This window comes from Cryptomeria japonica, chromosome 9 (assembly GCF_030272615.1).
Source record: "Cryptomeria japonica chromosome 9, Sugi_1.0, whole genome shotgun sequence".
NCBI lineage: Eukaryota > Viridiplantae > Streptophyta > Pinopsida > Cupressales > Cupressaceae > Cryptomeria > Cryptomeria japonica.
Window position 1 is genome coordinate 714,618,325 of NC_081413.1, and position 16,851 is coordinate 714,635,175.

Genomic DNA, 16,851 nt, shown 5'->3' on the forward strand with positions numbered 1-16,851 from the left:
ATTGTAAATAGAAAGTACATATTGTTCAGCTAGGTTTGTTTTTATTTATAGGGAGTTTTCCTTCTAAATTGAAGAGTGTTTCTACCACATATTTGTTTTGTATTGTGTCATGCTGGAAGCTGTTAATTAAAATGCTAACAAGCTCCAATGGAGGCTATGTATATAATGTTAGATAGAGTATCTATGTTGGCCAAACATGAGAAGCATACTCATCACTCCAACTGTACTAGAGATGGTAAAGTTCTGGGTTTTGGAGAATTATTCGAAGGTCAAAAAATAAAAGAGGCTATAGAAATTAGAAGAAAACTACTAAATACTCTTAATAGAGACAATGATTAAGAACAATGAGTCGTGGAAGCATTTCAACTTGTAGATTCATCGAAAACGTAAACAATCTGGGATAATTTTTGAACTAATTAATTTATTAGTTAGTTAATCAATTAGTTAATTTATAAATTAATCATTTTTTTAAAATAGGTTTAATATTTTCTTGTAGGGTGACTTTCAGCTTAGGTGCCGTGACTGAGGTATATCTCTTTTGTTGAATTCAACTGGGACTTGCACCTAGTCTTGTTTGTTAGGGTACATCACACCCAGAATTGGATACGATAGTTTATCCGATCCAGCAATTAAACATATGACAGTGAAATATTTTAAACATGCAGCACGTTTTATGGGGATTTAGACATGGGTCTCTATTATGATAGCACCTATGACTTATTATTTGAGAATAATAACCTTTCTAGAGGGGTGAAATCAATAAAATGAATTGAACATTTCAATTTTTAGGTCAAATTTCTGATAAAATCAAAGATCAAATCAAAGTTCAGTGAAATATCTGTTATCTTCATATAACCTTGAAGCAACATTATAGTCTTGGCTTTTAGGCACCTCCAATGGATACTAGACAGTTGGCAAGGCTTTTGGAGGTATTACAGGAGGCTGGGATTGTAACTACCAGTGAGACTACAAATGTCCAAATTTCTGATAAAAGCAAAAAACAAGTCAACGTTTACTTTTAGTAAAATGTTTGTCAACTTCATATAACCTTAAAGCAGCATCAGGATCTTAGGTTTTAAGACACCTCCAACAAATTTTGGACATGCAGTAAGGCTTTCGGAGGCATTAGAGGAGGCTCGGATTGTAACTTTCATTGAGACCATAAATGTCTGTTTGAGGAGTTAACTGATGAATTCACAATCTTTTGACTCAAATATTATGATTTGTTAAGTACTAGCAACAAACTTGTGGTGATATAAGATTTACATTTGCAGAAATTTGATATGAACATATGATTTCTCGTGTTTTTCCAGTGAGACTAGATGCCCCATAAATGAGAAAGAAGCAGGATGTACCATACTAATTTGATATACCTATTGGATCAGCTTGGTCAGCATGCCACAATGTTTTTCCATTCAAGACAGTATTTTAACCAATAAGCAATCTTTTTATGCTTGGACCAGTTTTCACTGGATTTCTGAATATGGAATGGGATTAAAAGGCAATATTAAAATATAAGAACTCACTTGGAATGTTATTATATGGAGGTTTTGATTGCATAGATTGTGGTCCTTTATAGACACTCCAAACTGTTACAAGTGTGTTAGTGAGCAATCGATTTTTAATGTTAAATTCCATATGTCATTACTCTCATCATTACAAAACATCACTTCTGTTGTGCATTTATGTCCTTTTTATTGTTGCATGACATAGGGGTTTATGTTATTTTTCTTTGGTGAATTATTCTGCTGACCTTTATTCTCCCAACGGCCTTTGGAAAGTTGACCTTGCCATGTTATCACAAATCATTTCTAAAGGCAATATTGTGAGCCCGGAAGGGATTTCTTTAATAAGATTAATCTATTAAAATTCACTGTTGCTCATCGTTCTTGTGATTGATTATAAAAGAATATTTCAAGCTCACATAATTTTCTGCAAAATCTGTGATTGAGGAAGAATTTGGAGCTGATATTGACAAATAATGTGCCTTCGATCCATTCAAGGCAATAAAAATTGAGCAGAGGGATATAAAATCAAAACTGTGCATAAAGACTTAAAGTTCACCTGTTTTGACAGGGTGACGCTGTTATCCAGGAACATCTAGGCCTCATTTTCTTTTGAGTCTTGTGTACATGTAATCCATACACCTTTGGATATTAACTTACAAATAGGTTTTGACTTCTATGTGTAAACAATCCTCGTGGTTTTTTATTTCCTTATTGGAATTTAGTTGTCCGGGTTTAGCAAAAACTGGAGGGAAGTATGCCTGCAGCATCTAGCTGTGATGTACAAGATGTTCTGTAATCTTGATTTCAGTCAATCTATAATTTGTGTATATTTATGGTTTCTTATTACTGTTATTTATTTGAGTAGGCCACTCTGCTGGGTGGAACACATGTCTTTGGACAATGAAACAGGATTGGATCCCTCTGGGATTAGAGTCAGGCCAGTTTCGGAGCTGGTTGCAGCAGATTACTTTGCATTGGGGTACTTTGTTTGGGCACTGCTTATTGAAAACCTGGCACATATTGGATATGAGGGTAAAAACATGCATATGGCTGCCTACGATTGGAGACTCTCTTTCCAACATACAGAGGTATTTTCTTTGTACACAATGCCCTCTTAGCCTTATGCTGTTTGCATAATGTAATTTGATCCTTTTTTTAATGCAAAACATGTGCATCTAGTTTGCTATTGCATCAAAAATGGTGGAGCAACTAGATCTCTTTTTGAAAAGAAACCTAAAAGATTTCTCAACGAGGCTTAAAGACGTACATTTTCCATAATAATCAGAACATTATGCTAATAAAGCTAATTTAATGTTAATTAAAGCTTGATATTTTATGTAATATTTAAATTGCAGTTTTCATCTCATATGTTTTATATAACTTCTTCATTATTAAATTCATCCTAGCTTTTCTGTTTTTCCTCTCTAATCTCTTCCCCCTTACAGAAATCAAAATATCTGGATTATGTAGTACCTATGCATATTATCAGTTTTGTCTCTAGTGCTAAGAAATATCAATTTAAGTATGACACTGAATCATTATAAAAGTCTGTTTTACATCACCTATGGCTTTCTTTGAAAATTTAACTGTAACAGGTGCGAGACCAAACATTGAGCAGGCTGAAGAGTACCATAGAGCTTATGGTCGAAACCAACAATGGTAGAAAAGTTGTTGCTATACCACATTCCATGGGAGCCCTTTACTTTCTACATTTCATGAAATGGGTTGAAGCCCCTGCTCCTATGGGTGGGGGAGGTGGCCCAGATTGGTGTGCGAAACATATCAGAGCTGTGATGAATATTGCACCGCCATTTCTTGGTGTTCCAAAGGCTTTTACAGGGCTTTTCTCAGCTGAAGCCAAGGATATTGCTGTTGCCAGGTAATCTTATAGGATGTCAAGATTTATGGATAATTCTAAACAGTTGAGATTTATTGGGTGAGGTGTTTTAATTATAAAGTGGCTGAAGAAGGCTTATGAATGTTTTAAGATTTTAAGTGTTTGTATTTGTTTTTTTTTTCATCTCTTTCAAGCAGTTCCTTTCTTACTGTTCAATGCAAAAACTTGTGAAGAAATATGGTGTCGTGTACAATAGAAATTTGATATAATAGGATGTTGGACCTATTTACCCTAATACTTTGATAGTTGTATTATCTTATTAATCCATGCCTTGATCTCCATATTTGAGCAGAGCTATTGCACCTGGTGTTTTAGATTCAGAGATTTTTGGACTACATACCCTGCAGCATGTGCTGCGAATGATTCGCACTTGGGATTCACCAATGTCAATGTTACCTAAGGGAGGGGAAACAATTTGGGGTGATCTTGATTGGTCACCTGAAGAAAAATGTGATAGCATTCCAAAGAAAACTAAACTCAATGCAGCGCACATATGCAAGGAGCATAGTTCAAACAAGTCATCTGCAAAAGATGTGGATTCTAGAGAAAAGCCTCTTGTCCACTATGGTCGGATCCTTTCATTTGGTAAGGAGGCATCAGAACAGTCATCGTCAGAACTAACAATGGCTGACTACAAGGTAATGAAAACCAACTTATAATTTTAGTTGAAATTGATTTAGTTTGTTATGATTCTCACAAAAAATGATCTGTAGTCTGTAGATTTTGTATTTTTTCTGTGGCAAATATTAGAGTCTGGACTTGCAAGCAGTATTGTGTAGTAGAAATTCTCTTTCTTTAACTTCCATTTCTGTTGGTTCTTGCCCTACTTTCTGATCCCCACTTTATCTGCTTTTACTTTTTACGTCTTAGTTCTGTATATAGTAGAGATGCATTTTGACTTTCATTAGTTTGATTATTTCTTTATTCAAATTGACTACTTCTGGTCATTTGCGGATATATTATTAATTTCATTTCATTTAATAGTTGCCATAGATGGAAGACTCAATGAAAACATGGCGAGTCATGAAAAACTTGTGATTTTTTTTGGCACTGAGTTTTCCAGCAAAACTCTCGCAGAGTTTTTGGCAAGTTTTTAACAAAAAATCAGCGAGCCTGTGCCAAAAACTCATTGGGGTCTCGACTTCCAAACCACCACTAGTTATTCGGATCTCTTGCCATATAAGAAATTTGATTACAATGAGGGGGTCTGGGAGTGAAGACCAGAATCGAGAACTTAGACGACTAATTTTATCACTATCATAATATCATTGATCAATGATGAAATATCATACTATCAGTATCTTCCATCAAAGATTCAAATGTAATTATTAGAAATTTAGAACCTCTCCCAAAGTTTTCACTCGACCAAGGAAGAGGAAGATATAAAATGTTTTAATATGCAACTTATGAATTATGATGAATCATGATGATGTTCAAAGGTAATGATCATAAATTCATAATAATTGTCAGCTAACTATTATATTAGGATTCCACATGAAGATGCGATTTCGTACTTAATTTGCATTCATATCAATCAAATTTAATAGAAAACACTTTTTTACTCCTTTATGGACTCATTGGATACATCTTGTCATTGAATTTTGCAAAAAAATAAATGCATTTCAAATAAAATTTAAGCAATTTTTTAAGTTGCTGAGTTTTTGCCAAGTCATATTTTTTGGGCTTGTCAAGTTTTTGCTGAGTTGTATTTTTTGTGCTTGCCAAGTTTTCGCCAAGTCCGAGTTTTCTGACTATGGTTAATACTATTAGAAATGCAAATGCAGTTATGCTCTACTGATCTTTAAGGGAAAGTTTTGCATATAGTTCACATACGCTATCTATCCAATTATTAAAAACCCCTGTAGCAAGGCCTTTGCTGTCTTTGAACAAAAACTTTGTTTTACATTTTGTCTTATCTTTTTATCTAGGGAACTATTTCATTGGCACTTCAAATGCCACAATTGACTACAGAAGTTTATACAACATGCGTGTAATAATCCCTGTCCATTTGTGAAGACAGGTCTTCATTTTCTTGATATATAGCTTAGCTGTGTAAAGTTTTTCTCCTAGGGACAATGAGTATATTGGTTTGAAAATTTATAAGGAAGCACATTATATATTGACATTCTTTTTTATCCCCTCTTATGATGTTGATATATAATGTTTCAGCAAGATGTTGTGGGATATGGCATTACACGAAGTCTTCTAGACCATATATGGTCTTTTAAGATGACTATCTTATCCCTAGTTTCAATAAACGAGTGATGTTAATTATTATGAAGGATAGGTTTTAAAAGCACTGATACCTATTCAAAAAATAAATTGACTACTCATAGCAGATCATTATGCAGAGAAAACAGGAATAGGAGATGATTGTATTCATTTTTCCTCTACCATGCATAATTAAATATATGTTTAGATATTAGAATTTTATCCTAAGGGCTGCCCATATGTCACTTATACAACTGCTTGTCACCATGATAAGCAGAAGTTAATAGAAATGCGTTTCTTTCTGGAGGGTTTCCAGGCAGAAGAATGGGCAATCAGTGGATCTAGACATTCAATCAGTCTCATGGTCAATAAATGCACATATTTAATGCACCCTTTGTAAATCAATGGGAATTGATATTTTCTCTTTGGAACTGGGAACACTTAGATTTTTTTTTTCTATTGTGAGATCATAACAGATTCTGCAACTATATGCAGAGCTGTAGTCTGATTTCTTTTTTCTTTCATTCACAGGGCAAGAAGGCATATCAAAGTATTTAGAAAGCTATTTCACATAGCTTTTTTGCCACACTTGCATTATTTGTACCTATTTTCTGAAGGATTGACATCACTTTTATTAAAAAATTTAAATCTTGTCTGATGGTTTTGTTCCCTTTCTCAACTTGTTTGTATATATTAGGTTCATCAGAAACCTAAGTTGTGATCAGTGACCTTTCTTATAAGCTTGTACGAATCTCTCCTTTGAGGCTGTGAGGCTGGTCAATTGAGCATCTCTGCCTCCTTTGCACAGTCACAGATGCATCTATTTCAACATGATTTAACTCTTCCTTATTTCCATCTGCATAAGACAAATAATGTTGTGAGCCCAAGGGATAATGAAAGGAATGTCTGCCATCTTATGATACACAAATAATTTAATATATTATTGTGGGAGTTGATACAATGTAGGTTTGAAAAATGATGCAAGGATGCTGTAGTTTAATGTAGAACTGGATAGTTGTTGTAGTCACTGAAGTGACAGAATACAAACCGATAATATTTTTACTAGCCTGTAAGTAGTTGGCCTAATGGCATGCAGAACCACATATTTCATGGTAGACATTAGTTTGAAAGACATGGGAGATGTTCAACCTACTTGCAGTAGAGAAGAAAACTATATATGTCAAAGGCCATTGATTGGAGTAATTGGAAGGTAATGTTAGACATAGTGAATTCTTTTAGTTTCCACGATGATATCATTCTATGCATAAAATATAAGGAACTTGAGATGCAATATTTTTACTTTTTTGATAATGTCCAACTGCATCCCTACACTAAACTCTAGCATTCTTGCCCTACCACTGTATTATCATTTGCCTCAACAAACTCCTCAACCTAGCTTGCTGCATTAGAGTATCTTCTCTGGAAATAGAAAGTTTCAGTTTTGAAATTATTGAAAGTCATCTTGTCCAAAAAAATTTAAAGATGAAAGTTTTTCAGATTAACACAGCCAAAATATGCAGCCTTCAATTTTATAGAAGAAGATGGTAAGAATGATTCTTTGCAAGATTTCAATGAATCTATTCTGGAGTCATTTCACTTTGAAGATACAATGATGTTATTTGAAGGTTTATCTAACGAGGCTTGTGTTAGAAATAAATCAAAATCATGCTCTATCAAAGATTTTTCGAATTCTGAAAATGTGAAAGGAAAAGAAGATTTTAGAATAAATATAGAGCAAGAAAGCAGTCAAGCTGTAAAAGCATTGCAGTTTCTAGAATTGCTGAAGGTTTTGGAAGACATTTCTCTTTGTGAAGAGGAAATCATATGTCAGTTTTTGTCATCCATTGAAGGAGAAGTCTCTCACATGAAAATTCAGGTATTAATTCATCTCATGCCTTGATTTTGGATAGGGAGTTTTCAGATATGATTGCAGTAAAGAAAGATGAAGTTTTTTCAGCTAGTGTAGATCCTATGCTTGATGAAGTCTTTCTTTATTCCAAGCTCAGTATAAATGCTGAAAGTTTTTTTAAGAGCGATGATTTTAACAGTAGAAATTCTAAAGATGATGTAGCTATTCCTTTAGGAACTTCTAAGCATTATTATTTGCAATCAAAAATTGAAAAGGGCTTGAGTAATACTATACAAGGGACTAGAGAAGATTCAAAAGTTTATGATGAAAAATGGCTTTTTGGAGATGAGCACATATACAGATTTTTCTTGCACACCATTAATCTGAAATTTTGTAGTGAAGCAGTTGCTAGGTGGTTGTGGTTCTTGATTATCTGTCATGGCCACAATTCATTATTCCGAAAAGGCACATATTTCTCCCAGCCTGTTAATGGGTTCGCATGACTAGTTTCTGGCAGGCTTGAGGTAGGGTCTTATGACTTTGTACATACTTAGGAAAATTCTGGTTGTGGTTAGTTTAGTCTCTTTTTCAACTTGGTCAGTTTTGTCTTTTTAGTTTTCAATTCTCGCCCTGTTCCCCTCCACCCCTCTGCAAAGCAATGCCCTTTATTCCTTCAATTTCTTTGACTCTATTGCCCAATGGATAAGGCACTCGTCTCACCCAGAGATGTTTTGGATTCTCTTCGTCCTTGCATTCCTCGTCCCCCTTCAGAGCTTGTTGTTACCCTAGTTTTTGAACTTGGAAATTAAAAAAAGAAAGTTTTCACTTCCCCAAGTTGTAGCTTTGTTATTGAAAAATCTCATGATTCTTGTCTTTATGTTCACCTAAGTCTGTAATTTTGAACCTTCTGATTGAACCTCGAGGTTCAAGGTTCAAAGGTTCAACAGTTCAACGGTTCATTTTGCTGTCAAAATTTTGTGGGAAATGGAGTTTTTCAGTTGAAAGTTGTGTGAATTTTTCTGCGTTGAACCTCCGAACCAACATAAAAAGGTTCAATGGTTCAGTGGTTCAACGGTTCAGTTCGTGACAGTCCAATTCTGCACATATATCCGCCAGTCAAAAAATGCAGCCAAAAAAAAGTTGCGGATTATTTTTAATTTGAGGACAACTCACCTAATATTTTGGTCTTAAATGTTCTCAGATTTAATTTCATGACCATACGAGCTCACATAATATATTATTTTAATATTTTTTCAATACAGCAATATGGTTGGCAGGGTCAGTTTACAAAGGAAGTACCCTGATTTGGCTAGTTGTTAAAAAATGGTTAAAAATTCATATGTAATTTTAAATATCATAACTGCTTGCAAATTTTCATGGCTCCAGGGTGCCTGGTTAACCGGTGGTGAATTTAATAAAAGGTGGCTGTAAGAGAAATTAAAAATTTTCTCACTCGGTTTGAGAGCTGCAATTTAAACATTTTAAACCGGTGGTGAATTTAATAAAAAGTGGCTGTAAGAGAAATTAAAAATTTTCTCACTCAGTTTGAGAGCTGCAATTTAAACATTTTAAAAATGTTTTAAATCAGTTGGAAAGTAGCAATTCCATGGGAAAGTGAAAGGTTAAAAAGAAATATTTTTGTAATCAATAATCTTTTCCAAGAATCAATTATGTTAACTGAAAGTCTCCTCGAAAAAGGAGGAGGATATATATGTAATAAAAAGAAAGAGCATGGGGGGAGTTCTTTTTTTGCTGTGAAAAAAAAGAGGGCAACAAAGTTTTCTGGACTACGTAGTTTTATTTTATAGAGGTGATGAGTCTGTGAGCCCACATTTTGGCATTGATGAAATAAAGAAGATTTTGTTGATCTATGCATTTGTCAATATTTTCTTTTGATTACTATGAGCTTTGTTTCTCTTGTAATTACCTTTCATTGCCTTTTCTGTTACATTAAACTGTGTGTATGCATTTAATTTTGAAACTTTTTGATTTCAAAAATAACTTGTTATATTGGAAAGAAATCCGTTGTTAGCTCTTTGCCTGGGCATTCTGATCCCCCTTGTCATTTGAGGCATGAGTGAGACTTGATCAGAGTCTAGGGCATTTTAATTCTATTGGAAAGGGTGTTTTCGTGGGTGTGGGTAATTAAACTGTGTTTTACTTATCTTCATTCACTTCATTTTAAATTAGTTTTTCACATCTACTTTCATGGTTATGGGTAGATGCTAGTTTGCCTTTATTGCTTTCTGGTTAAAAGCATATTCAAAAAACATACATTTTATCCAACAAAGGGAGCTGTACCTTCATATCAAAATTTAGAGAGCACTTGCAAATGCCATTGCAAGTGACTCAACTGTTGGTTTTCTTTTGTCTTTCGATTTGGGTATTTGGAGTCAAGTTTGCAAATATTTTAAAAAAGACAAATCTGTTAACCAACACACAGGAAGTTCCAAAGTCCGCCTAGCGTATGTCAAGGTTGGCAAGGCCTTTGCCAAGTCTGCCAAGACATGGCAAGAGTCACTCAAAGTCCGCCTTGTCTAGAGGAAAGCAAAGTCCACCTAGCAAAGGTTAGCATTAAAAGCATGACATAAGTTAAAGATGGTGTGAGAATCACCAAGTTGGCAATGACATTTAAAGCAAGTTGGGATTAAGGTATGATGACATGGCATTTGAAAGCAAAGATGAAAGACATCAAGTTCGCTAAAATTGCAAGGCTAATAAAGCAAATAAAGCAAACAAGGAAATAAAGCAACTTAGTTTCCAACTTCACCTAAATCAAGTTGGCATAAAGCATGCCAAAGTTCGCCAAAGATACGAGGAGGTTAAGAAAACGAATAAAGCTTGCAAAGCTGAAGTCTTGATAAAGCAAACAATGAAATAAAGCATTGAAGCTTCCACATATGCCAAGAAAGCAAATAAAGCTAAGGCAAAGGAGATAAAGAAGAGATAAATCAAGCAAGCAAACATGTGAGGATATAGAGCAAACAGCATCAAAGCAAGTTAGAAGATGGCAAATTGAAGGTTCAAAGAGATGAAGGAAACAATGTCAAGAAGGCAATCCAAATTCGCTTAAGATGAAAGCCAAACAAAAAGCATGGCTCATAGTCTTTCAAGTCCGCCAAGCTTTGAGAAAGGATGGTAAACCACATTCCAAGTCCACCTATGCTAGATCAAGGAAGGCAATCAAACTTCAAACTCTGCCTAAGCCATGTCAAGGATTGTCCAAGTATTGATAAACTCTGATCTGCAGTTAATGAAGGTGGCATGGGTTAGGCAAATTCGCACCTAGGGTTTAAGTCAGCAGCAAAGATTAGAGCCAAACTTTCCAAAGAGAGTATAAAGCAAGCAGCCTCTAAGCCCATGCGAATTCAACAAGGCATGAAATTTGCAAGGAAAAACAAAGATGGCAAAGAGTCTTCCAACTCTGCCCTCTCAAGCCAAAGCCTTGTCCAAGGAAGAGAAGCATTAATTAGCAAAGCCTTCAGCCAACTTTGCCCTGTCCAAGAGATTATCAAATCCGCCCTTGACGATAAAGCAAGATAAAATTTGGAGAGAGGTTGCCCAACTTCGCCAAAGTTGCAAGAGGAGAGAGAATTTTTTTTTTTTTTTTGCATAAAGAGAAGCATGATCAGAACATGGCGATCAGATTTCCAAATCAGATCCATGAAGACAAAGACAGCAAGGTTGCAAGATATTATTTGACATGGCACAAGATGCATCAAGGAAGGATGTCCAACCGATTGCAAACTCCTACCTGCAGTTTCAAAGTGTGTGGAAAGAGTTAATTAAACTCTGTCACGTCCCCTCCTTGATCATTATATATATATATATATATAGCATAATAAAACATTTATTATTATTAATGAATATAATAATTATTAACCAATTATCATTTGAAATTATTAAATATTTATTTATTTATTAAATAGTATTATTTAATTAATATTTTATAATATTCTTTAATCATATAAATGAAATCAGAAATAAATAAAAGAATAACAATAATTAATTATGGAAGGGTGTGGTTGGAGTAATAAGTCGAATTGTTTAAGTTGATGTTGATGGGAGATGTCTCTTAACATCCAAGGAATGCAACTATTCAATAAGCGGAATATAAGATGGCAATCGAATCCATCCAAGCAGATAGGGATTTTGGGGAAAATTACTTTAAGAAGAATAAACAAAGTAAGGCAAGGCCGACCCCTACAGTATGTGTAGAAAATGACAGGCAGAAACGTCTTTGTTCATGGTGGTATGCATAGGGATGTGTCAATACGTATGCTTCGAATCTTGATAATGTTTTATGTAGAATATCAAGATAGACTTTTGTTCATGGTGGTATGCATAGGGATGTGTCAATACGTATGCTTCGAATCCTGATAATGTTTTATGTAGAATATCAAGATAGACTGCAATACGTATGACAGTCATAGTTAAAACACAGTGGCAGACCAGATCTGACGCACATCAGATCTGTCTGCCTTTATAGCCAAAATTATACAATCAACTTATGTTTTTAGGCAGGGGAATTGGATTGTAAGGAGAGGAAAATACGGGAGGAAGAAGAGGTCAGCACTCATGTTGACTGGGAACTTTATGGGTATGAATATAAGGGCTGCTAATAATATCATTCGATGCAGTTTAATAATGTTAATATAATTTAACATTGTTAATACAATCAATATTATGAATACAATTTAATACAATTAAAAGTAATGATGCAATTTAATTAATACAACTGAAACAACAGTCATTAACAATGAATTCTAAATTCATATAAGAGACATAAGAATATAAAATAAATCTGGATATACTATTTAATTAAGGAAATATAAAGGGGGAATTAAGAGCAGATGGAAAGGGGGAAGAACGATAATGTGTCTCATGCACAACTTAATAATAATATAATTATATAAAATAATATAATGATTATAATTACCATAATATTTTAATAAGGACTGTTTGGGAGTAAAATTATAGTATAATACAATCTGAAAATAAATAATATAATAATATATATATAAATTGAATGAACAAGTAAATTTGAGATTATAAATAAGATTGAATTATCAAATCAATATCAAAAAGAAGATTATATATATATATATATAACTTGAATGAACAAGTAAATCTGAGATTATAAATAAGATTGAATTATCAAATCAATATCAGAAAGAAGATTATGTTATCATTGATTGAATTCATGTTCAAGATAGTTTTGTCTCCTAATCACCTTAGTTTAAGTCATAAGTTTGTTGAGATGGATTAATTATGGTTAAAACATGCCTAAACCTAGTAGGGGACATTACAAACTCCAACCTGCAGTTAGGGTTAAAGAAGGAAGCAAAACAAATAAAGCAAAGATTGAAAGACATAAAGTTCGCCCTCTTCAAGACTTGATATGATAAACAAAGCAAGGCATAAGGATTGAAACAAACTTGTCCAAACTCTTCCAACCCCGCCAAGACATAAAGAAAGATGTCCAAACACCTTCCAACTCCGATCCAAAACATGAATTAGCAAATAAAACCCAAGACATCCATAATCAAGACATGAAAAAGTTTGATCAAACATGGACACATTGATTTTATCTAGGCATAAATGGAATATGTGAAGATGCCTGACCAGGGACATACAATTTGCCCATGGATCAAACATGAAGACAATCAATTTGCCATACCAAAAGAAAGACAAATTTTGATAAATCGCACATGAAATCAGTCAAACAAGTTGGAAGATAAATTTGACACATGAAATAAATTTTTAATTATTTTCCCCCAAAAAAACCAGATTATTTTCAACACTTAGAAAATTATTCAAGAATCTTGGAAGATTCTATAAGATTCTTTGCTTTTGAGAGAAATAAAATTTTCCATTTCGAAAAGATTTAAAACATTAAAAGACAAAAAAATAATAAAAAAATAAAAAAACAATAAAAAACACAAAAGAGAACTTCTAAGTTTAAAATTCCTAGACTATATATATTTTCAACCAAGTCACTTTCACTATTCATCATTTAGGTTGAGAATTTGAAGAGTAGTTGAGAAGAAGTTTTCTCTCAAAATCTTGTAAAAGTTGATTTTCAAGAGAAATTTTCAAGAATCAAAATTTTTCAAAGTGTTGGAAGTCAAGAAATTAGTGTTTTTTTTCTCAGATTTTTAGAATTGAAGGCGAGTTTCAGTCACAAAGATCAATTTCTAAGACAAAATCTGAAATATGACTAAATTTTTCTATTATCCTGTCTTATTTCTCATCAAATTTATCTATTTTTAGACCAAATTCTTCACTTTTAGTCTGCTTTTTTCACAAAAATTTAACCTTTTAACAGGCTGAAAGTGAATTTTTCAGATAAAAGGGTATAAAATCAGACAGTAATATTAAGTTTTCATGTGTTTTACAGGTTGATGACCACCAAGGCAGCACCTTCCAGAAAAACATCAATGAAGTTCGTCAGCAAAGGAGTACAACCAAAATTCAAGATCAAATCCAAATGGAAAAATATCACAGACACTGATCTCGGACATGTAGATATGGAAGAATTCAGAAAGAGAATGTACGGGCTTGATGGATACCTGCCGACACCCATTGTTTGCCGGATGATGAGAAATGACATCGTCCAGGCAGTTGGATTTCCTTCGGCTAAAGAATGTGCTGAGCTGATAGTTGAATGTGCTATCCACTACAATGCACAATCAAGAGAAATCATTGCACCCGATGGAAGAGTTTTAGCTAATCTTTCAGAGTTAGCCATTCAAGATACATTCGGAATACCAGTCTACAATAAAACCTCCTACAAGACCAAAGAAGATACCAAGAGGATCAATGATAGCTAGTCTAAACTCTGTGCAGCAAATATTAACAAGTCTTGGTTGGAAAAGAAGAGACCCCAAGGGAAAGTACCAAAGAATCTGTTGCGCTCGTACTTCAAAGAAGAATATGGTGATATCATCCTACTGCTGAATAGAGTAATGGGCAGCCCTCACGGTGTGCCATTCGAGACATGGATGTATTACTTCATAGATGAAATTACCTCGGGAGTCAAGATGTTCAATTGGTCCCGCATAATCAGCAACAATCTTCATGAACAGTTGATAAATTTAGAGAAGACAAAGTCATTCTACATGAGCTCCTATATTATCTACTCACTGGCCAAAAATTTTAGATATTCCGGACTGATTTGCAGAGGCATAGTTGGCAATGGAGAAAATGAATTCAAGTCTTATGACTGCTATCCTCAGCTGTAGCTTAAAGAGAAGGGCCATTTCAAGCGAGCCAATGATGCATTCCCGATGTACATCACAAGGACATTACAAGGAGGAACTCACCAGAGGCTACCTCCTCAAGCAAAAAGTTTAATCAGCAAGTATGGATCCTGGTTTATCCAGTTTCCAAAATTTACATACATAAGAGTTCAAGGTTTTGACGGTTGTCCTTACGGATTTACGATCTATCCAACCAATCGGATGGTCCTACTTGAAGCTCTCAAACAACTAGAAACATTTCAAAGCTTCAAAAGAATAAAACAAAAGGCAACAATATCCTTTCCATTCTTTATTGGAAATATGGAGGAGTCTTGTCCGACAGCACAAATGGCTGAAAGTGCCAGGCTAAATGCAGTGGTATTCCTTTACATCCTACCGATCTAGAGCTAATTTTGATCCTCTCGGCAATATTGGATCAGTGAAAGGAGAAAGTTTCAGACATAGAGTGGACATAGAGGATTTTTGGGCAAATGCTGCAGATGAATTTGACATTAGGAAAAGACTATTTTCCAGACTGCCAATAAGCTTGATCAGAACGAATGAAACTTTCCTTGTGCTCGATCAGCTGGAAGATAATGCAGAATATATTCAGCCTGGCTTTGATGAGCATGCACCTCTTTCTCCTATCAAATGGTCCGAACCAGAGCATGCAGACTTAACCACTTTGATGCGGCCAGTTATGAAATCTTCCAGGTAATGGGTTGATTAGCGGTGTCATAGATTAAGATGGAGAAATATAATCTTGACCTATGACCTGATGGGTGAAGCAGAAAGATATTCTTCAAATGAGGAAGCAACTCAAAGTGCTAGACCAATTGAAGGTGCTAAAAAGAAGGGGAAGGCAGTTGTGAATGAAGGACCTATCCAGAAGAAGCAAATGATAGAACCATCTCGTTCTGCCACATCTAAGAATGAAAACTATATATTAACTATTGATGAATCATTGGATGAGATAAAGATTCCTTCTCCATTTCTTGAAGAAAACATAGAATTAATCCACCAAGAAGATGAGCAACCTCTGTCTCCTACCGGCACAGAAGTAGTGGAGTCAAACAATGAAATGGATTTTGAAGAAGGTGAATTTCAAGAAGGAATGATTTCTGCCCTTCAAGGTATCGCATGTGAAGAAGGCGATGAAGAAGTGGAAGGCATTGAGTAGCCCACTGTTCCTAATTGGCTGAAGGAGAGATTGAAAGAAAAGACATAAGAAATATAAATTCAAGAAGAAGATGATATGGCAGATTTTTTGGCCAGATTAGAACAGGTTGCCACAAAGAAGCCAGCTAGAAGGTTTTCCACCATCCAGAGAGATGAAGCCGGTTGCAGGATAGTGTAGATTGTTGTACCAAAGGTAGATAAGGCAAAAGGAGATATTGCTTCTCATAAATATGAAATCACTACATTCAATTTGGGACCAACTATGAAGAAGCAGGAAGCTGAAGATTTGGATAATTCAATTGCTTCCATGAAGGCAAGATTGGACAAGGAAATAGGAAAGAAGAAAGAATATAAGAAAGAAGTTGAGTGCTTAAGGGATTATATTCAACATTTGACTAAGCCGCTTTATCAAGCAAATCCAAAAGCTCCACATAGGAAAAAATCATAAGTTTTGAGGAAGAAGCAGTGACAACCAGAGAGACCAAGGCATGGATGGAAAGTACAAGTAAAGAGCAGCCACATTTGCAGAATGGTTAGCATTGACATATGGACAAACCTTCTCTTTACGCTCCAGAATTGCAAGCATGGCAGAAGCATGGGCTGATCTTCAGGACATTCAAGAAAGAACCATTCCCTGCCTTAGAGTGTTGAAAGGAATGTCAAAGCAAGAATTAATTGATGGAAGTATAATTGAGGCAGGAGCGGCATATGACTTCAACAGTTGGCACTGGACATTGGTTGCACGCAGTGAAGTCTTGGAGAAAGTGAAGGCAGATGCTGACAAACAAAAGAGTAGATAAAAGAAATTCAAGACAAGGTTTACCTTGTAGCTGCAGAGGTACTTGAAAAAGAAACTATCCGAGAAAAGGATATGAAGTCAAAAAATCTAAAAGTCGACACAGAAAATCTTCTACACTGAACCAGTCCTGAGGCAGAATTTGTCTAAGGCATCGAACCTCCTGTCAA

General features: G+C 34.7%; 1 protein-coding gene across 2 annotated transcripts in view; it reads left to right on the top strand.

The window, feature by feature from the left end:
• Window positions 1–16,851, top strand: part of LOC131048539 (phospholipid:diacylglycerol acyltransferase 1) — a 46,762-nt gene that overhangs the window by 15,723 nt on the left and 14,188 nt on the right. Inside the window, exons 2-4 of one of the 2 annotated variants that reach the window (XM_057982517.2) lie at window positions 2,374–2,596; window positions 3,104–3,387; window positions 3,698–4,043. In XM_057982517.2, coding sequence (XP_057838500.1) covers window positions 2,374–2,596; window positions 3,104–3,387; window positions 3,698–4,043 — 853 coding nt within the window. The remainder of the gene's footprint in view (window positions 1–2,373; window positions 2,597–3,103; window positions 3,388–3,697; window positions 4,044–16,851) is intronic. The other variant, XM_057982518.2, reaches the window with a different exon arrangement.